This window comes from Sorex fumeus, unplaced genomic scaffold (genome assembly GCF_029834395.1).
Source record: "Sorex fumeus unplaced genomic scaffold, SorFum_2.1 ptg000128l, whole genome shotgun sequence".
NCBI classification, from domain to species: domain Eukaryota; kingdom Metazoa; phylum Chordata; class Mammalia; order Eulipotyphla; family Soricidae; genus Sorex; species Sorex fumeus.
In genome coordinates, this window is record NW_026606185.1 from 54,567,660 (window position 1) to 54,589,595 (window position 21,936).

Here is a 21,936-nt window from a genome sequence, read left to right on the forward strand (position 1 = left end):
TGTTTGTTTGGGGGCCACAATAGCTGTTCAGAGCTTTCTTCTTGCTCTGTGCTCAGGGATCACTCTGAGTGGAGGTAACGTAAGTGTTGTTGGGGATTGAACCCAATTTAGCAATATGTAAGGCAAGTGCCCCAACCTCTGTTCTATCACTCAGATTTCCCAAACATTTTTTAAAAAAAATCAATTATACCTCTCTCACTATTTCAGTTATAAAAATGTGTTAGATAAAACAAGGGGAGGGTCTCCTGGCTTAGACTTATGGGATGTTAATATTAAAGCACAGTTAGAAAATTAACTCAGTAGAATGGAACACTGAGACGGAAATACTGATGAAATGGATCTCACTTAAGAAATTAGTTTTATTGATTTTGAATACTGGTATGCTCTTTGTAATTACATTTATATCCTATAATAAAATATATTCACAGACAATACGTTCATCTTTAAATTACATCTGCCATAAAGATTTACTTATATAGCAATGTGTGTGCATAGTGTCACAATACTTATGAAAATTGTATTGAAAACATGCATGAAATCTGTTTGCAGCTTGAATTTTCCAAGATGTGTTTTCTGAATACAGCCAAGTATTATGATAAAAATGCCAAATGGGGCTTTGTGCAGAGATTACTAAATTGAATGTCAGGACACAAAACTTGACTTCCACTGCAGGGAACCAATTATCTGGGCCTCGTGATCTTCATACCTGAAATGGGAGAATTAGATTAGACTGTCTATAATAGAGGTTCCCAAACTTACTTAGCCTACCACTCCTCTTTCAGGAAATAATTACCATACACCTGTAAATCTTTCTTCTTTAAACAAATGAAAAGTATTCCCTAGTTGCACCCAAGGTTCATTACAGCCCCCCTGAAATCTTCTGCTGCCCTTTTGGGGAGCATTACCACCCACTTTGAGGTCTTATATATAGGTATGTTTCTTCATAACTATTCTTTCCAAGTTTAATCAGCTTCTTTTTTCTGATCACTGAACAAAGCCTTCTAATAGATGTGCTTTGCCTTGAGTGAATTTTTTGTTGAATGAATGTGATGTTATCAATTCCCCATAATAAAAGAAACTTTCTTTTCTGATTTATACTTTGAGTTTTAATGAGTTTATTAAACCTCTGTATCTATTGTCCAATATACATTCAGGTTAATATATTGCCTCAGTTTTATATTCCTGTGTTTTATAGGTCCAAAAAGTATTCTTTACTGGGTGGAAGCAACTTGCTTATCTCCAATGTGACAGATGATGACAGTGGAACTTACACGTGTGTTGTCACGTATAAAAATGAGAATATCAGTGCCTCTGCAGAGCTTACTGTGTTGGGTAAGTTAATGACTTAAAATAAGTTTGTGCTGTACCCCTCAAAATATGTCACAATAGCATACCTTTGCAATGCTTACTACTAAAGTGGTCCCTGTGTTTTTAGTGATCTTTGCAAATCCCAATATTTCATATATAAGCTTCTTCTACTTGAATTAATTACAGAGGGATTAACTGAAATGTTTGATTGCCATTGACTAAACACTAGATAAACTGTTCTAGTTTATTATGGTGGCAGAAGTGAAACCTACTAATATTAGTATGTCAAATAAGTTCAATAACAAATGAGAGGTTTCAAAATAATTGTGGAAAGTAAATTAAGAAATTTTTCAAAAAGAAAGTGTGCTTCAGTGGAAGGAAGTCAAATATCCTTTAGGGTGACAGCTTCCTTGACATGATTGTATAAGTTAATTTTGTTAATATGGGTTTTATACAGTAGGTATTTGTTGAATGTAGATTGTTTTTTATTTTGGTTTGGGGACCACATTGATCTATGCCCAGGGATTGTTCCTTCCCTCCTTCCTGGCACCGTAATTGATGATCATTCCTGGAGGACCTCAGGGAACCTAAGTGGTGCCAGGGATCAAATTCATGTCAGCTGTGTGTATGGTTCTTACCCTTGAGAATATTTCTCTGGCCTGACTAAAACTTCTTAATGCCAAATAAATCTAAGAAAAAATCTATAGCAAGAATCTAATTTAAGAAATTTAAGGAATATCTATGGGTTCATGTTTTTTAAAGAAGGTTTGATCATCTGGTATCACTTTAAATCAATGATTTTAATTGTCATAGACATTCTAACAAACTCTTATTTGTTGTCTTATTCAAATTTCTTTTAGCTTATTTTATAAGAATTATACAGTTTGGTGAAAATGTCTAAATATTTGTATTTCCATTGCTTCTTTCCTGGAACAACAAAAAGATACTTACCACTCATTTTTTCCTCTCTGTAATAAATATTTTTGCCTTTTAAAGAATCCAGAAGTAATAGGCCCTTTACAAGTTATTCTTCAGAAAAGGAGAGACATGATATACTGATTCTATCTGCTAACTTACATTATAGTACTATAATGTGATTCATTTTGCTTTTAGACTTGAAAGTTTATTCAGAAAAAGCTTTCATCACAGACGGGCTAATAAGTCTTATGATGTGTTAGGCATTGGACTTACTTGTTCTTTGATCAAACCATTAATATTATACTAAGAATGGGCAAAGTATCTTGATTCTTTGGTCTTGAAGATAGCATTATTCTAACTAAATATGCTGTCTTTAAAATGGCAACAATTTAATTTATTCTTCTCTATATGGAAGTCCTTTGGTGAAGCAAAGAAAAAGAGAACATTCCCATTTTTAACATCAAAATACATTAATGCATAATGACTTAGAGAATGCTTCAGAGAATGAGTTCTTATTAGAGAATAAGAATTTTTTTGTATAGTGTAATACTTATCATAAAGCAAATGCAGTTATGAAGTAAGCTTGAATTGTGTTGCTCATAGGTAAACTTTTAAATGAGAATTCATGAGGTCAAATTTTAAATTAAATTAATGTAAAATATTGACATTAAGCTGTCATTGATACCTACGCCAAGTATATAAAGTCTGATTTTGGGGGATAAACAAAGTGAAAAGCACTTACATATTAATGTATGCATATATGTGCATACATAAAGATATTTATAATGAATTTTGAATTGTATAAATTAGTTCTATACTGATTTATATGTATAATTCTATCCTAACATAGTAAGGAAAAAGTTAATAAATTTCTCTTATAGGCCTTCATCTTTATTCCCCTGAGGTAAATAATTTTAATAGTTTGGCATGTTTTATTTCTTCATCTCTTCACGCCTCATTAAACTGTGTATAAGTAGAGTAGTTATGAGTCACTAGAATAACTTCTAGTGAACTTTGACCAACTGTAACACATTGCATTATTTTTCTTAAATTTTAAATTTTATTTTTATAAGATTTTTCACAATAATTTATTACATTCAATATTCCAACATCAATCCTACCACCATTACACTTTGCCCACACCATTATTTTGAATTTTCCCAACCACCGTCCATGACTGCTTTGAAAGCAGGCCCTAATTTATTTCATATTGCTTGTTATGAATAATTCTCTAAAAATTATGAAAATATTTTTCCTTAGATGTTTGTGAAGTTTTTTGTATCTAACCCTGGAGGTCACTGAACCCTTGTATAAGAGATTACTAACATGTTGTTACAGGTTGAGCTGGTGTGCTAATATTTTTTTTTAATTGAGATGGGTTGCCTTATACCTTACATTCTATCCAATATGTGCTACACCTGGTACATCAGTGATATAAAATATGAGATGATACACTGATGCTGTGTTTGCATTTTATTTTATATAAGGTGATATAGCTGAAGTTCAGTTTTTAACTAGAAGTTGACTTTGGGGTGTGAGGCATATCTGGAGCTTGCTAATCTCTTCTGAGATTTATTTGTGAGTCTCTGGATCATGGCCAGTTAAAGAGCTTATATGGCACCACAGACAGTTTGTGGGTGTGGCTTCCAGGCTTCCAGAAGAACAGGGGAATGGGAGGGGGTCACCCTTCCCTGACTCCATGAGAGCCTGGAGATTTCAGTCACAAAACCCGTGTACCTGAGTTTTTCTTCAGACCCACTCATGAATTAGGTTTGTCTGAGCCTGGGAGATCAGCTGTAAGAGAGGCAGTGACTGTTCTAGGGCCTTTCAGATGCCAGGGCTCTATTAGGGCAGGTAGGGAGACTCACATGTCACCCTCTGGGGTACGCTGGATGTGGTATATGAGATTCAGCTTGGCACGGGGTTTGGAGGCATCTAACATGTTACATTAAATGATCACATTTTCACCATTTTAGCAACTTAATCACTTATCACTTAACTTCCCGTTAGTCGTCGATTTGCTCGAGCGGGCGCCAGTAACGTCTCCATTTGTCCCTGTCGCGTGCTAGTGTAGCCCAATGGCATCTCTTCGCTCCGGGAACATGGAGGGCCTCAAACCGATCGTTCATGACCTTGACAAAGAAGTCTGACCATCTGGTAGGTGGGCGGCCACGCGGTCTCTTGACATCCCGTGGAATCCAATCAGTAACAGCTCTAGTCCAACGGTCGTCTTTAAATCTCATTACGTGACCAGCCCATCTGATTTTCGACACCTTGGCAAATGAGACAGCGTCCCTGATCCTTGATCGTCGACAGATGTCAGAACTCCGGATTCGTTCTCTCATTTGAGTGAAACGTGATATTCCAAGCATAGCTCTTTCTATTCTTCTTTGGGAGACCTGAATGGCGTTCTCATCTTGTTTGCGTAGGGCCCAGGTCTCTGAGGCATATGTTAATGCAGGAAGAACAGTGGAATCAAAGAGATGTGCCCGGAGCCGGAGGTTCTTCGTCCTCTTAGCTATTTCTTCGACGTTCTTGAAGGCGTTCCAAGCCGCTCTCTTCCTCCTGCGCAGCTCGGGTGCCAGGTCATTTGTCATGTTGACCTCTCGACCTAGGTACACATAGCTGTTGCATTCGGAGATGGTCGTTCCATTGAGAGCGAATGGGGCGTCAGGAACAAGGCTGTTTCTCACAAACATTGTCTTCGTAAGATTCAGCTGTAGTCCTACCTTTCCACACTCACGGTCAAAGTCGGCCAGCATTTGTGCCGCTTGGCTGATGTTTGGTGTTATTAAAACAATGTCATCAGCAAAGCGGAGGTGGTGTAGTTGCCGACCATCTATCTTCACTCCCATTCCTTCCCATTCCAGTCGTCGCATGATGTTCTCGAGGGTGGCACTGAAGAGTTTTGGTGAAATGGTATCACCCTGCCGCACCCCTCTCTTGACATCAACGATCACTTCTTTGTAGAATGGTGAGATCCTGGTAGTGAATCCGCAATACAGCTCACGGAGGATCCTGATGTATTGGGCTTGAATGCCCTGATTGGCTAGGGCTTCAATGACCGCTTCCGTCTCAACAGAATCAAAGGCCTTCTTTAAATCAATGAACGTTAAGCAGAGCGGCATCTTGAACTCCCGAGAAACCTCAATGAGTTTGGTTATCGTGTGGATATGGTCGATGGTGCTGAATCCTTTGCGGAACCCTGCTTGCTCACATGGTTGTCCTTCATCTAGTGTTCTGCCAATCCTATTCAGGATGACTCGAGTGAACAACTTGTAGATGACAGACAATAGGCAGATCGGGCGATAGTTGCCAATGTCATGGATGTCTCCCTTCTTGAACAGTAGTACGGTCCTGCTGGTTTTCCATTGAGATGGAACCTTGCATTCAGACAGGTAGCGAGTGAAGAGCCGAGCCAGTGTATTGATGAGTACTGACGGCAGGTTCTTCAGGTGTTCAGGTCTGACCTTGTCTGGGCCGGGTGCTGTTTGCTTCTTTACCGACGAAATGGCGTGTCGGATTTCGGAAGGGAGAACGTTGGGAACGACATACCCATCCTGTGGAATTTGGTATGTCGGCAAGTGGACATGGCTATCGAAGAGATTTGAGTAGAAGTCATGGATAATCTTCTCCATTGCCGTTCTGGAGGATGTGATGGATCCATCAGGACGTCGGAGGGCAGTCATCTTGGTCTTATAGTTGGCGAAGGACAGGCGGGCGTTACGAATACTTTTCCCGGCTTCTGCCGCATCTACCAGTACTTCTGCTCTTCTCTCTTTGAGGTCTTCCTTGATCGCATCTCTGCACTGCTTTGCAAGCTCGGACGTTAGCTTGCGGTTGCCTGAGGCATGCGCCAAACCACGCTGGCGAATTAGCTCAAGAGTTTTCGAAGATAGGCGACTTTTTGTGGCTATCTCTCTCTTGGCGTTCCTCGCACATTCATGGAGGTGCTGAACCAGTCGATCGTATTCCTCGTCAATGTTGTCAACAATGGCATCTTCCCATGTTGCCGCAATAGTACCAAAGAGTTCCCAGTTGGTGGTCGTTCTGGGAGTTCTCTTTTTGAACTTTGCAGCCCTTTCTCCCCGCTCTGTGAAGTAGAATTTTGCACGAAGGAGACGGTGGTCCGATCCCGTTCGAAATTTTGGGACAACAGCGACATCAGTCAGGCAAAACCGTCGATTGAATATGATGTGGTCTATTTTGTTGTGGAATCGTCCACCGGGAGACTCCCATGTCCATCGTTTAGATTCTGCCTTCTGGAACTGTGAGTTACCATGAATGGTCTTGGTCGACATGATGAACTCAGACAGTCTCTCACCCTGTTCGTTCCATTCTAGGCCATGGGTTCCGATGTGAAGTTCTTCAGCTGATCTTCTCGGTCCTATCTTGGCATTAAAATCACCCACAATGATCTTGTAGAAGGTGTGGTCTTCTTTATAGAACTTCTCTAGCTCCATGTAGAACTTCTCGATTTCTCTTTCATCATAATGAGATGTTGGTGCGTAGACAACGAAGATAGAAACTGCAGGCAGTGAGCCACATCTATTCAAATGTAAACGTCCGATTCGGGTTGTTAGGCATTCGAATGAATCAATGCTCTTGGCCAAGTTTGTGTTGACAAGGACACCGACGCCTCCAACACCTCTTTTATCGCATGTTCCGAGGAACAATTCTTCTCCAGTGTCGAAAACGGCATGGTGAGATTCGTGTCTTCTTGTCTCGGTCAGACCAATGATGTCGTACTTGATCATTCGCGCTTGTACCATCAGGTCCTCGATGGATGCATCTGATGCTAGCGTACGTGCATTGAAAGTACAGACGATCATTTTTGTCTTCCTTCGTTGTGGCAGCCTAGGTCGGCCTTGAGATTTTGTCGGCCTCTCCTTTCTCATCCTTCTCAGTGCTGCCATGTCGGTGAAGCCTTCAGGGTCAGGTGAATGAGACCAGTTGTAGTTACTGGTTTTGGCATATCAAATACACAGCGGATAGCTTGCCAGGCTCTTCCGTGCGGGCGGAATACTCTCGGTAGCTTGCCAGTCTTTCCGAGAGGTATAGAGGCTTTTGGGGTGACCTCTAATCACCCTTGTAGGTGTTACCATATTTGAACCCTATCAAATATGGTATGACAATTCCAGAAGACGGGTATTTAGTGTCTTATGATTTGTCGCGTGGCCGCTTGCGGCCGCGCGGGTCCGGAAAGTGTCCTGGAGTGTGGCGACGGCTGGGTAGTGGAAGTAGTGTCGAGAGTGGAAGTCTGCCAGTGGGGTATTTATCTGGGTAGGGTGGGTCTCCTGTGCACAATTCGATCCCTGGGTGGTTGATGGAAGCAGACAGGGCAGGGTAGGGTGGGGCTCCTGATTAGAATCCCTTTGTCACCTGTGGTGGTGGGAGCAAGCAGAGAAGCTCTGTCCCTGGGTCCGCCGAGCCTGGAGTCCAAGGTCTCAGAGAGTTCCGCTTACCTTGTTCTGTGGGTCTTCAGTTGTGCGTGGGTCTCGGCCGGAGCTGCCGCGCGGGTCCGGAAAGCGTCCTGGAGTGTGGCGACGGCTGGGTAGTGGAAGTAGTGTCGAGAGTGGAAGTCTGCCAGTGGGGTATTTATCTGGGTAGAGTGGGTCTCCTGTGCACAATTCGATCCCTGGGTGGTTGATGGAAGCAGACAGGGCAGGGTAGGGTGGGGCTCCTGATTAGAATCCCTTTGTCACCTGTGGTGGTGGGAGCAAGCAGAGAAGCTCTGTCCCTGGGTCCGCCAAGCCTGGAGTCCAAGGTCTCAGAGAGTTCCGCTTACCTTGTTCTGTGGGTCTTCAGTTGTGCGTGGGTCTCGGCCGGAGCTGCCGAGACTACTTCCACTACCCAGCCGTCGCCACACTCCAGGACGCTTTCCGGACCCGCGCGGCAGCTCCGGCCGAGACCCATTTTAGCAACATCTGTTAAAATAATACAAATATTTAAAATCACTATTTTGTGTTTACACCTCTGCCTATACACTTATGTCTTTGTATATATATAATATATATATATATATATATATAATACAAGCATGTGTATATACATGCGAAGGAAATAGCCTTTCCTGTGTGCCACCAAGGTATGATACTCCTCCCTTACAATATTCTCTGTGGGAAGTGAGTCAGTGGGGCCCCATAAATAGCCTATTCTTGACACTTCTAATTCTGTTTCAATTGAGAAATAAGAAATGGAGTTAAGTCATAGGATGACTCAGATATCCATTTATTAAAAACAAAGCTGTAATTGGACATGCGGTTATTTCTGCATGAGGGAAGGAGGTCCCCTGGTCTATGGCAGTGTGGATCTTGCATGTGGATTGTGGCATCACTTGCTGTCAGACTTCTCCTCCCCCTAGGTGGTGACAGAAAATGAGCTCACTTGCTCCTTTTTTCATCAGATAGGTTCCCAGTACAGAAAGGTAGGGGAAAGCGTCACCTTTAATTTCCCAATATGATTGAATCATTTGTCTCATTTTTCTAACCGTCCGCACCACCTCTAGCTCTTTCCCAAGGCAGGCCCAGAATAGACAAGGGTTGGTGAAATTAGAAATCTTTTCATGTGGGGCTCCTTTCCAAGGGAGAAAATGTTAGTGGTGAAGGAGCAGTTATCACCATCCTCATGCCCAACCATAGGGGTTGCAGTGAACCTCATTCTATAAATTAGAACATGTAATATCTTACAGCTAATGCAAGATCTGGGTCTCAAAGCTATGAAGTTTGATTCAGGACTCCAACGACTGCTCTCCCACCAACCCAATCAATGTATTTCTCATTTATCTTCTCTTTCTGAAGCACATTTAGAATAAGGTGGGTTTGTGTGATGCAAATGAGATTACTCTGACATTTCATCCCACTTAATAATCGTCTATTGTCACTTATAGCAGATGAAATATGTGACAATACTGTAAAATTCTTGAGATAACAGATAGAAAGTTTGACAATGGAGAAAGGATTATAATTGTCCTTTGAGAATAGGTTAAAGCAGCTATCATCTCAAAAGCAGACAAATATTATGCGTGGTTTAAGTTATTGCTTAGTATTTATCAATAACAAAATATTTGATATAGTATTTGATTATTCCAATATAAAGGTAAGTTCCTACTACAATACTGAGTTGATGTGAAAAATATAATTCATTCCATTGCTTTAAATAGAAAATGAGAAGAAAGGTATTTTGTTATCAGTGTTATTCATATTTACTTTTTATCATTTTAAAGAGTTAAAGTGTAATTTAAATGTGTTATTATGTAAAATCCCACAAGAAAAGCTAGCAGGTCATTTTAAGCTGTAACCATGAATTTTATTAGTCCTCTCAATGCGTGGCCCGTTTTTTTTTTTTATTTAGACTGACTTTAAATGGGAGCCTGTATGAACTGACTTTTCACATAGGATATCATTTTAGCTGTGACAAGATAAAGAAAAATGGCATTTTCCTCAAAAAGACTCGGGATTAATGTATGTTGATACAAATAAGACAATTCCATCATGGAATTTTCATAGCAATAAAACCTTTTAGAGAAATCTGTATTCGACAAAAGCATAAGGACAGCCTGGTCTGAAGCAAATGAAACCTCAAGAAACTTGCAAGTTGACTTCTTGATAAAAACCACGTTAAGGGCCTGAAAGATAATAGATGGGTTAAGGTGCAAGATCTCGCATGTGGCTGATCCCAATTCTATCACGGGCTTCACATAAGTCTTTACAAGATCTCTGGGCACCTCATTGGAGGCCCCAGGCATCCCCAGGTTTTGCCCTGGTGGAACATAAGCCTGACCTAGGTAATCCCTGGCACCACAGGTCTTTGCATGAACCCCAGCCCAATTGGCAAAAAATTTCTGGGAGAATGGGCCTTGTACCCCTGCCCTCAATAATCAAATTAATGTGTCTGACATATTGGAATAACTACAATGTATGCTGTGTGGACATATTTTTAGTGTAGGTATTGCACTAAGGTCTGGGAAAGCTGCAAAGCCCTCTGGTTACAGTGAGCTTGAAGCATAGCTACACATTTATATCTGTAATTATATATTGATCAGATAAAAATAATTGATATGATATAATACAATGTGAGTAGAGACTTTTCGTATTGGTAATATACTTAGATTCTCTGAAGACATAAAGACCTGCTTTTTTTTTCCTTTTTGGTCACATCCAGTGATATTCAAGAGGTTACTTCTGGCTCTGCACTCAGAAATTACTCCTGGCAGTGCTTGAGGGACTATAAGGGGTGCTGGGATTCAAACTGGGGTCGGCCGCATGCAAGGCAAACACCCTACCTGCTGTACTATTACTCCAGCCCCAAAGACCTGATGGTTTTTTCCTCTCACCATAGAGAAGGTCTCAAGTCCTAGTGTCTAGGCAAGTCCTCAGAACTTCCCTCGGAAACAGAATTTATTCAAAAGTGTTTGAATTATTAGTATCACAAACAGATTTTGAGCTAGTAAAAGTGACAAAAGAATGATATTTCTCTTTATTCTTATTTTCAAGATGAAATGTGTTTTTTTGATTTAAGAATTAAAATCACCATTTCTCAATGTATCCATCCTTTTCTCCCCACCTATTATCTTTCTCCACCTACACATACACCTCCATACACACAGCAAGTAAACCCTTATTAAGCTTTTGGAAGAGGTGCCACTGCCTATATTAGAGAATGAACCCCCTACCGCTGTGCTATCGCTTATGTATATATAATTGCATATACCTAGTATATGGAAAAATATGAAACAATCAAAATCATTAACTGCTTCTCTCCATCAAAATCTTAGCTTCTTATTATAGTTACTTTCCTTAACTGAGATGGCTGCTATCGCAAGAATATGCAGATATTCTTTCAAAAATAAAGTTGGATATTTATGGGAGGACAGGACAATGGGAGGACACGATAATGCTACATACCTGCTACTAAATACTAGTTGAATTTAAAGTGGAGTTTATCTTTTGTATAATTTATTTGAAAGAGTGTTGTATGGAGTCTCCTTCCCTCTTCCCCTGGAGAAAATCAGTTTAGCAGTGTTTTTATTTTATCCTTGAGATACTTATGAATCTATTCTTTCTTTCTACTTGAACAGACATAGAAACAGAAATGGGGAATGGCAAGATCTATGTAGTAATTCAGAGCATCAAGAAGGCAATACAAAGCTCTGATTTTAATTAGACCTAACACTCTCAGCAAGGTGAATTGAGCGTCTGTGGTTTAGAGAGAGAAGAACTGCTGATAGTGGTGAGCGACCCTAAAGGGCATCACATGCCATACCTGTCCTGAACTACCAGAACTGCACAACATCCCAGTGTGGGGGGTGGGGGATAGGACTTAAGCTAAATTAGATGGGGGTGTACTAATTAAACATATTCAAGGAACCAAGAGTTGTTCAGGCCAGTGTTCAGACTAGGCAACAAAGTATGCTCTCTCTCCATATATACATATATATGGACACACACATTTATGCAAATATGTAAATATATATGGTATATAGGTCTATGTCATATATATAATTTTTACGATTTGTTATTAAGTATATCTAAGTATAGTTTTTTTCATTAATATTAGAGAGCAAAGAATGGAATCATCTTTATAATATTGTTATGTTTGAGTAGGGAACCACCAAAGTCTATCTGCTAGTTCATGCCTAAAATGGATACTAGAAGACCAGGGCTTCTACCACCACCTTGTGGCAGTGTACTAAGGGCAAACAGCACATCATTGAAAGCATGCAGGTTTTAGCAGGGACTTTCTATCTCTGGTAGCCATTAGTTGATTTAGTTATGTATTTACAAATGTATGTTGAAAATATAACAATTTCTTGTCAACTGCCTTAAAAAACCATATTTATGTATAATTTATCATACTTCAACTCACCATATAATTTTGCATTTAAAGTGTGTGTGGTTTTTAGCTAAATGACAGGTGTGTGTCAGCATCTCAGACCACAGTCAATTTTAGAAAACTTCATCACCTCAAAAGATATAGCACAACCTTTAGTTTTTACTATCATATCCCTCCTCCTCTAACTAGACTGAGGCAACATCATCAATCTGTTTTTAGTCTGGACTGATTTCCATGTTGGAGGCTTCAAAAGAATGGAATCATAGAGCATATTGCATTTTGTGATTGGTTTATTAAATTTAGTATAGGGGATGGAGCAATAGCACAGCAGGTAGGGCTTTTGCCTTGCACGTGGCTGACCCGGGTTTGATTCCCAGCATCTCATATGGTCCCCCAAGCACCTTCAGGAGTGATTCCTGAGTCCAGAACCAGGAGTGACCTCTGAACATTGGCTGGGTGTGACCCAAAAAGCAAATAAATAAATAAATAAACTTAGTATAATGTTTTTATACATTTTCATCTTCAGAGTATATATCGGCACTTCATTTATTTTTATGGTTAAATAATATATTATTGAACATATATTTCATATTTTAATATCATCTAGGGATGATGTTGCCAAGTTATGTGGTAAGGGTTTAATATTTTGAGAAATGACCATAATGTTTTCCAAAGAAAGCAGTTCCTTAAGATTTTTTTAAATTTTAAACTTCCACCAGCAAATTGTTAGTAGTTCTATTTTTGTACACCATGTCCAATGCTTAGGCAAAATTTTATTATGTAAAATTTTAGCCAACCTAGTAGATATAAAGTGGTTTCTCATTGTGCATTTTATTATCATTGGTCTAATGACAGTTGTTATTGAGTACCTTTTTAAGGTTTTATTACATGTGTTTATATTTCTGCAGTAAAATGTCCGTTCAGATTTTTTCCCCATTTTTAGTTTAGTTATTTATATTTTTGTTCTTGAGTTGTACTGGCATTTTATGAACTTGTGCATGAAGTGTAGTAGATTGCTTTCAGAGAAACAGGCTAAATAAAAAGTCATACAGGTATTCCTATATGTAATTTGCAGTCATTGGTTACTTAGGCGAACATTATTATGTAACACCTCTAGTTTTTGTGAGTTTTTTTTCTTGTAAACTAAAAATTGGGTTATATATGTGTTCTGCTCTCTGGTTGTTAGACCTGACACTTTATATCCTTGTGCTAATCATCTCCTTTTCCTATCCTTTTCTAATTATGTTTAATAGCCACCAATAATACTTGATACATTGTTTAGTCAGTTTCCTCAGAAATTCTATGAGTTTCCATCACATAGAACTCAGAAGTGATTGTATCTTTGTCATTCTCATCTCCTTGGCATCTTGTATACCAGTTGACATGAGGTATACATTTGGGAGTATGCATATATTTCTTTCAGAGTTGAATTTTTGTTTTCGAATTTGAATTAAAGTGTGTGAGGAAGTCATGTTTTATTCATTTAGTTCTTCATGTGACTAAAAAAAATGTGTACAATCCTCAGATTCCAGATGATCTTTCTCATCATTCGTACTTCTGTTGTTCAGAATTGTTGTTCCGATGAATGGGGTTTTAACAAAAGTAAAGAAAAATATGAAAGTGTCTTCAATTGCAGGAGATATATTTTGATAGTTACTTCCTATGAAGAACGTTTTGAGTACAATTTCAAAATACACAGAATGGAAAGTTAAAGATGCAGCAACTATAAGTTCAAGATAAATATGTAGTAAAAATGAAGGCTAAATGCTATTGATCACTAACATTGTTTCAACTGACAATTATTGTTATTTTTTTCCAACACTTTTTTAAAAACTTTTATTAGTGAGACACCATGAGGTCCAGTTGTAGACTTACAAATTTTTGTGCTTGGGTTTCAATTATACAGTGATCAAATACCTATCCCTCCACCAGTGCCCATTTCCCACCACCACGGATCCCAGTATCCCTCCCACACCCAACCCCCCATCCCACCTTGCCTCTGTGGCAGGGCACTCCCTTTTGTTCTCTCTCTCCTATTGGGTGGACAAAACGGTGCAAAAATCCTTTGACAATATCTTCAGTTTGAGAAAAGTTGGTGCAAATACAGTTCAATTAAATAGGTACATGCTATAGAATGTCTCAGAATCTCTAGCAGACCAAGAGAAAATACTGAGTGTGATTTGCAAAAGCTATTGAATGAAAACTCTCCCCCTACATGTATTTGGAGAGTTAAAGAATATTCCAACTGAGGAACTACTAACAGCACCCACGCTACACCATGTAGTAGTTATATGTAGTTGGCTTTTATGTAGTTCTAGGTTGTTGTATACTTTTCTATGGAACAGCCTGCATAATTATAAGGGAATTTTTACCAGGGTTAATGACTGTGGCCTATTTTCTTCTTCTTGCAGTTAGGACCCATTATGTGTTCTCTATGAAGCAACATGATGCCATTTTAATCACAGCCCAGTTCTTCCCTCCTGCTAAGATACATAAATGTGATATTTGTGACTTCACATCTACTAATTCTTTAGAGGACCAGCAAAGAAAATAATTAGCCCAATTGATTCAATTATATGATTCCATTTTCCCTTGGTATATTTTTACTGACATTTAAATAGTAGTTAGTGTAGCATACTACTGAGTGCTCAGTAATAACACTTTATCATCAATTTACAGCATATTAAAACAAAAGAAATTTCAAATGAGTTGGAGGATATCTGATGTGCAAGTGTGTGTGTGAGAGAGAGCGAGCGAGCGTACACGTGAGAGAGAGAGAGAGAGAGAGAGAGAGAGAGAGAGATTCTTAAGGGATGGTTAGTCAGACAGAGTGGGGATGGTGGAAGTAGTATTGTGTTTCTCCTTTTGAATGATAATTTAGGTTGCAAAATACCTCCTTGGGAATTACACTACCAACAGTCATTATGTAGATATATGCAGGAAACAGAATGAGAGTAGGGAAATTTTCCTTGTTTGAATTTAAAGCAATAATAAAATAATAATAAACAAAATTCTGTTCCCAGAAGAAGATATCATGAGTGAATTTTTCTCCTCACTGCCTCTTCTCTGTAAACAGAAGAATACATTTCTTCTCATTTTTCATTTTTACTGCAAGCTGGTTGGTTTTATTTTTTAACTCAGTGTCATATGAACACTTTATACATATCCACAAAAGTGAGGTATGACTTGATATTCAAAATTTAAAACCACCAAAAATTGAGTTAGGTGTCCAAATATAAAAATGAGGGGCTTTGGGGAAGACACGGGCTATATACAACATCAACACTACTACAAAAACTAAAAAAAATGCAAAATTATTGAAACAATGATATGGAGCTATTTTTAGTGCTGGAATATAGGGAAGGACCCTTTAATAAGGAAGAGGAAGACAGATAAGAGAACTGGGTGGGAGGTTGGGATAAAGAAAGACAATATCCAAGTGTTATCCCTGGTATGAATTGACTTAAGATTTGTAGTTCTAACAAACAGGATTTGCAACAGTGTGTGAGATAGAACCAAACCAAAAATTAGGATTCAAAATAGGTCCAGCATGTCTCCAATTATAACTACTGGAAAAATGTGGACCTAGGGAAGAACACTGGCTTCACTCAGCTCTTTAAATTTGCTGATGACTATGAAGTTATTCTAGCAGTGAGATACTTGCTGATGACAGTGAAGTTATTCATGCAAAAATACTTTATAATGTGTGAATGGATAAAAAAATAATATATAGCTTTCAGGGGTGGAAACCTTAAGGCAGTATAGCTGGAGAAATATAACCCAAATTATTTTAATAAAGATATCCGTATCTATGCCACTATCCCTTGAAGATAGTTCGATTAGAGAAACAGTTCAAAAGGCTAACCAAATAATCAGAGATAACCCTGTAACCAAAAGAAAAAAATAAAAGGATTTTATAATTTTGTTAGATCTTTTAACAGACTAACAGTTTTGAACTTGGAGTAGAGTTCAAAGTTCCATTCAAACGAATTCCATTAAATCCAGACAAACGTGTCTGAAAGCTTAACTGAAATGAACAAAGGAATGAAATAGCAAGAATGATGTGAGAAATTTTCAGTTTAGTAGAGTTATTGGTGAAAAGGGTCACAAAATGATGCAAGTCTATGAACAATATTAGTAAGTGAAATATACTAATGTTCCACAATTTCAGTAATGTTGCATTATGCAGAACTTTGTTTAAAGCCTGAGGTAAATTTAAGACAAAAGAAAATGTAGGACTTTTTACATAGCTTTTTCTTACAAGTTGTCAAGATTATCAGGAATGAAAATAACTATTGGTTTATTAAAGATGAGATTCATAATGATTTCTGAAAGAGAAACTATACATTATTTAGGACATTTCCTTAACATTTTAAAAACATAATTTAAGGAGATCTCCAAAATAATATATACTCATGAAAAAAAATAGTCTATAAATTGGTGACTGACTGTAGTAAATTTTTATTTTAAACTTGCTTATTAATATACAAAAAATTAATATATATTTCTGTGCTATTCCTCCTGCTACATGAAAGAGATTTAAGGCAAAGTATAATGCATGGCACATGAAGTCAATATTTAAACTAATTTTATTGTTGAGAGTTTCTCTAAATTAATTTATATCCTCTTTTATTATTTATATACATGTTGGTGTTTTTTATATTTTCCATGTTAGAGATTTGTTTAATTTCAGATCTGGGAGATAGTTATAGTGGTTAGACACATGGCTAACATAGAGTAGGCCAGAATTTGAATCTTGGCACCACATGATCTGTTGAGTATTTACCAGATGATCCCTGGAGACCATTGAACATCACTAGTACAAATTATACTGGCAATTAAGTAGACTGATAAAATTTGTTGCATAAATATATTCCTCCCAACTGTGAATGCCTAATGGCTAATTTAAAATGCCATTTTTTCCCTGTAGCTTCTTCGTCCTTTAGACTTTATGATAAGAATTATTTAGTGCCAGGTAAGTTTTAGTCAATTAAAATAATTTGAGGCAACAGTCCCTATTTTTTCAAATCTAATGTTTATTGTAATTTTTCATAATTATGTTCACATAATCAATTTTTAACTGACAGAATAGAAGTTGACACATAAGAAAATGACAGATATATGATTATTTAAGTATGGACAGTATGACTGAGATTTCATGGTTGTAATGTTAAGTGTTTTATAGTATCTATCTTTATGAGATTCTTCTATTTTAATGTGTAAAAGCTAAAAGCACTTTACACAGGTTATATATATATATATATATATATATATATATATATATATATATATATACAAACACACATACACACATAGTTAACATTTACCTTCTTTGAGAAAATAAAGTGTTTCTCATTAATTGCTATCTTTTGATATTCAAAAATACTGAAGGAGACATTCTCTGTGATATTGGCACCCTTCCAAATGAATGGAGAGTGATGCTGATGAAAATACCAAAGCTTCCCAACAAACCTGGGTTTTCCTTGCAAGAAAACATCCTTCGGTGAACAATGCTTTTTCAATTCACCATGCACAGGAATGAGAAACTAAATGGAGGCAGGTGTATTTCCTAAGTATTGTGGATAATTACAACTGCATAGTTGCATCCACAAGATGAGAATCATGTCTAGGAATCCTGGTGGGAATGAAGGATTTTAGCAAGATCTCTGGAATCATGTAAACTTCATACAAATGGATATCTGAGTTGAAAAAATTCAAAATTTAGAAGTAGAATCACTGTCTACCTGTAGCTTCGTCACTGGGTTAGCATCTAAAACTGGATGCTGCTAATTAAGTTCAAACCCCACACTCATAATTTTCATGTGAAGACACAGGAAAATAATTTCTAATTTTTATATGAGTTCTATATGAAAGAGGAAGTGGGAAATATTGGTGAGGAATATGGGAAGTCAAGGAGGTAGGAATTATTGAAATAGACACAGTAGCACTGTCCTCCCGTTCTTCATAGATTTGCTCGAGCAGGCACTAGTAACGTCTCCATTGTGAGACTTGTTGTTACTGTTTTGGGCATATCGAGTATGCCATGGGGAGTTTGCCAGGCTCTGCTGTGTTGGCAGGATACTCGCGGTAGCTTGCCAGGCTCTCCAAGAGGGACGGAGGAATGAAACCCAGGTCGGCTGCATGCAAGGCAAATGCCCCACCCACTGTGCTATCACTGCATTAAATATGCTATTTAGACTAACAGCAGCAACATCACTTAAATTAGGTAATAAATGGGTATCTTGTACTCCACTGCAAACTACTGAAAAAGGAACCAGGACCAGAAAGATAATCCAGGGGTTTAGGAGCATGCATTGCATGGAATCAATTCCAGTTTGATTCCCAACACCCACCTGGGTCCTGCCTGGCCTGGAACTGCAATGTCCAGAACTGCAGTGTCCAACTGGCATTTGCAACCTCAGGCCCTCCTATTGAACTGCAGGCCCAGTTGGCAGAGAATATCTGGAAGAGCCTTCTAGCCTCCTGATCGCTGTTTGAGGAATAGTAAGTAAATAATAAAATAAACAAGCAAATAAACTATCGGGGTCATAGAGATAGTACAGGGATTGAGGCACTTATCTTACATGTGGTCAACCCCACTTAACTCCCAGCATCACAAATGGACCCCTTAGCACTATCAGGAGTGATCACTGAGCACAGAGTCAGGTGTAATCCCTGAGCATAACTAGGCATGCCTCCTTGTGACCCTCCTCCCCCCCAAAAGAGAGAGAGAGAGAGAGAGAGAGAGAGAGAGAGAGAGAGAAAGAAAGAGAAAGAGAAAGAGAAAGAAAAGATGTATAGAGGGAGTGAAATAAAAAATCAGTTTTTTCTGGATATTTTGATACAACAGAACCACTACCTATAGAATAACAGACATTTTAAGCATGGATCAACATTGACATCTCCCTCTGTGACCACACACACACATGCGCACACAAACAGAAATTCACTATATTAGTGTATAATATACAATGCTTGATGGTAAAGGATGTGTTTTCTTTTGTCTTAGTCTAATCTCTTTAGCAAAACACACCAGTTCAATAATATATATTCGATCAGTGACTTTCAACAATTTTATACTTGTACATAGGTATGGTTCTATACACTAGTCAGTTGTAAACTACTGCTTTGGGTAGTTTAACATCAACTTTCATTGGAGCATTTGGACATCCTAGAATATCAAATTTCTCCACAATGCCATAAAAATCTCATGTGTTTATATTGTGCTATAACATTTATAAAAAACATTCACATAGTCATGCTAAATTTGCCATCTTCCCATCACCTCTCTGACCTTCTCTCTTGGTTCTATGGTTTTATTAGAAAATAGGAACTTAAATATTGACAAGAAACAATGCCTTTCTAAGTGGAAGAAACCTAAGATTGATTATTTTATACAAAGGTAAATATGTCATTCTTAATTATATCTATTTTCCTTCATTTCCCAAATCTAATAGCAAATATATATGAACACAGCCTGCTCTCCTATAAGAATATTATGAAGTTTTATTAATTCTAAACTAAAATATGAATTTTGTTGAAAGAAACATGTTTTCTGGAATATCAGAGGCCTATTAAATTACAGATAATTGCAAGTTCATTCCTATGGTATTAAATGTTTTCATTAGGTCTATTATTGCTTTATTACTATTGTTTTTAAAATATATCAATTAACAAATAGTATGCTTTTAGTTCCTTTAAGCAAATTACAGCTAAACAAAACAGACCACACTAGTGCCAATTGTTCTGCAATGACAGATACATGGGTTTGAGCTAATGTTGATCAGAAGGCTGCTTTCAGCCCACCCTCCCTTGGCCAGGGACCTTTGTGCAGGGCACTAACTAAAATGATCTTCCTCCTTGCATTCCACCTGCTAGTCAACCATAAATCAGAACTCCTAATTCAAAATGTGACTTGCAATCATTTTTATTAGTTCGACCTTCAGTGTAGGTAGAACCAACTTCAACTAGTGAGCACTGTCTTTGAATTATGAGTTTTTAAATAAGAAAGTCAGCAAAATTTGGATTCATCTTGAAAAAATGAGCTTCTATGGAAAAACTTTGAGGAGTAAATTTTGAATTTATCTTAAAAACATTGAGTTCCCATAAAATGGAAGAGGTCGTTGAAACAGATGAAGGCTTTTAAGCACTTGTTTGCAACCCTTCCTCTCTTTGGGATTAATTGATACTGAGACATGGATTTGCCTTAAACATCTCTATAAGTTATATAGCTATACAATCAATTTATTAAAAAGGAACTTGCTTAAAGTCTGTTGCAACGAAATCATATCTGGCTGTCAGAGCGCTGATTCTCAAGAGTTATAATGTAATTAATTTCAAGGAATTGATATAATGAAAGGAAAAACCAGTCAATGATCTAAATGACTCAGGGCAGTACAATAAAATGAGCATTTGCAGAGTTGCACTTAATGTAGTCATAATCAGATTATTTTTGTTTGTAGTTAAAAGAGACCATGTGATAGCATGGATGTTGAGATTCTCTGGGTGAAATAACCCAGGCACAAGAAATCACACAAATTTTGCATTGTTCTGATTATTTGAGACATCTGAAATAGTTAAAACATGGACAAGTGATTGGAGAGATTTGCATGAGTGAAATGGGCATCAACTCAGCAGTCATGAAGTTTCATCTAAACAAGATGTGGAAGTTGTAGACATCTGCTGTACAACACGGCTCCTATATTCAAAAGAAATGTAGTTACATTTCCAAAGGTTTTGAGGGGAGAAAAACGTAAAATTTTCTGAACACAGTGGCAAAGGACAGGAATGTAAAGAAAAAAAAAGATAGAAATATGATCTAATTCAGAGGTTTTATCTAAAGAATCTGAAAACAAATTGGTTTTTACACCCTTTTGTCCCTAGTAGCTGAATAGCTAGTCACAGTCATTAAAACATGAAATCAATCTTGCTAGTGGAGACATAGAGGAAGGGTTAAGTTGCTTGTCTCACATGTGGCCAGCTACAATCTGGTCTCTAGCCCTGTATAAGGTACCCTGATCCTTCTAGGTGTGATAGATGAGCATAGAGTCAGGTGTAAACCTGAGTCCCACAGCAGGTGTTTTATAAACAGAACCCAAACCAAAGTGAAATCAATCCATAGCCCCAACAATACATAAGCAGGTCAGGAAGCTGCAGTAGATACTCAAAGAAATACTACTCTGCCATTTAAAAGAATGGAATTCTCCCATTGGGATCAAAATGGATGGGAATCAAAATGATTATTCAATGTGAAATAAATTAATGGAAAACAGTTAACTAAGGGTTTCACTCCTATGCAGAATACAAAAAAAAAAATAACTAGACTAAAATAAATTGGCGGATGTGTAAACATTAAGAAAACAAAACAAACTCCTTTGCTCATGAAAATTTGGGGAGTTACTAGAGGGAAAATGTAGAGTGTAGAGGGATGGATGGGAGAAATGGATTGGCAAGGATTTATTTGGTGCTGGGTTAGCACTGAAACTTGGTAGTTAATGTTGGTAACACTTACACATATATTGGTATCAGGAGTAAACTCCTGATAGTCTACAATATTGTAAACTGAAAATAAATCCATTTATATAGGGACCACACACTATGAAGTACCCAGTTGATGTCAGTGGTTGCCTGAAGTGCTGGAGCCATGTGATGTCACAGATCAAAGTCAGGGCCTTGAACCTGCTAGATACAGATGGTTACTCTTCTATTGAGCCCAATTATAAATCAAACTCCCAAATCTCTGATGGGAGAAATGTAAATATATCTTATGGGATCAGGGATATGAGTCAAAGGTTAGAGAACAGGCCCAGCAGGTGCAAGGCCCTAAGTTCCATTTCCGGCTTCCTATTAACCCCACAGCAATGTCAGATGTGTCCC

The 21,936-nt window shown here is 37.9% G+C and overlaps 1 protein-coding gene across 2 annotated transcripts in view; it reads left to right on the forward strand.

The window, feature by feature from the left end:
* DCC (DCC netrin 1 receptor) overlaps nucleotides 1–21,936 on the forward strand; it is a 1,215,565-nt gene that overhangs the window by 564,910 nt on the left and 628,719 nt on the right. For both annotated transcript variants that reach the window (XM_056138055.1, XM_056138056.1), the window contains exon 5: nucleotides 1,196–1,332. In XM_056138055.1, coding sequence (XP_055994030.1) covers nucleotides 1,196–1,332 — 137 coding nt within the window. The remainder of the gene's footprint in view (nucleotides 1–1,195; nucleotides 1,333–21,936) is intronic.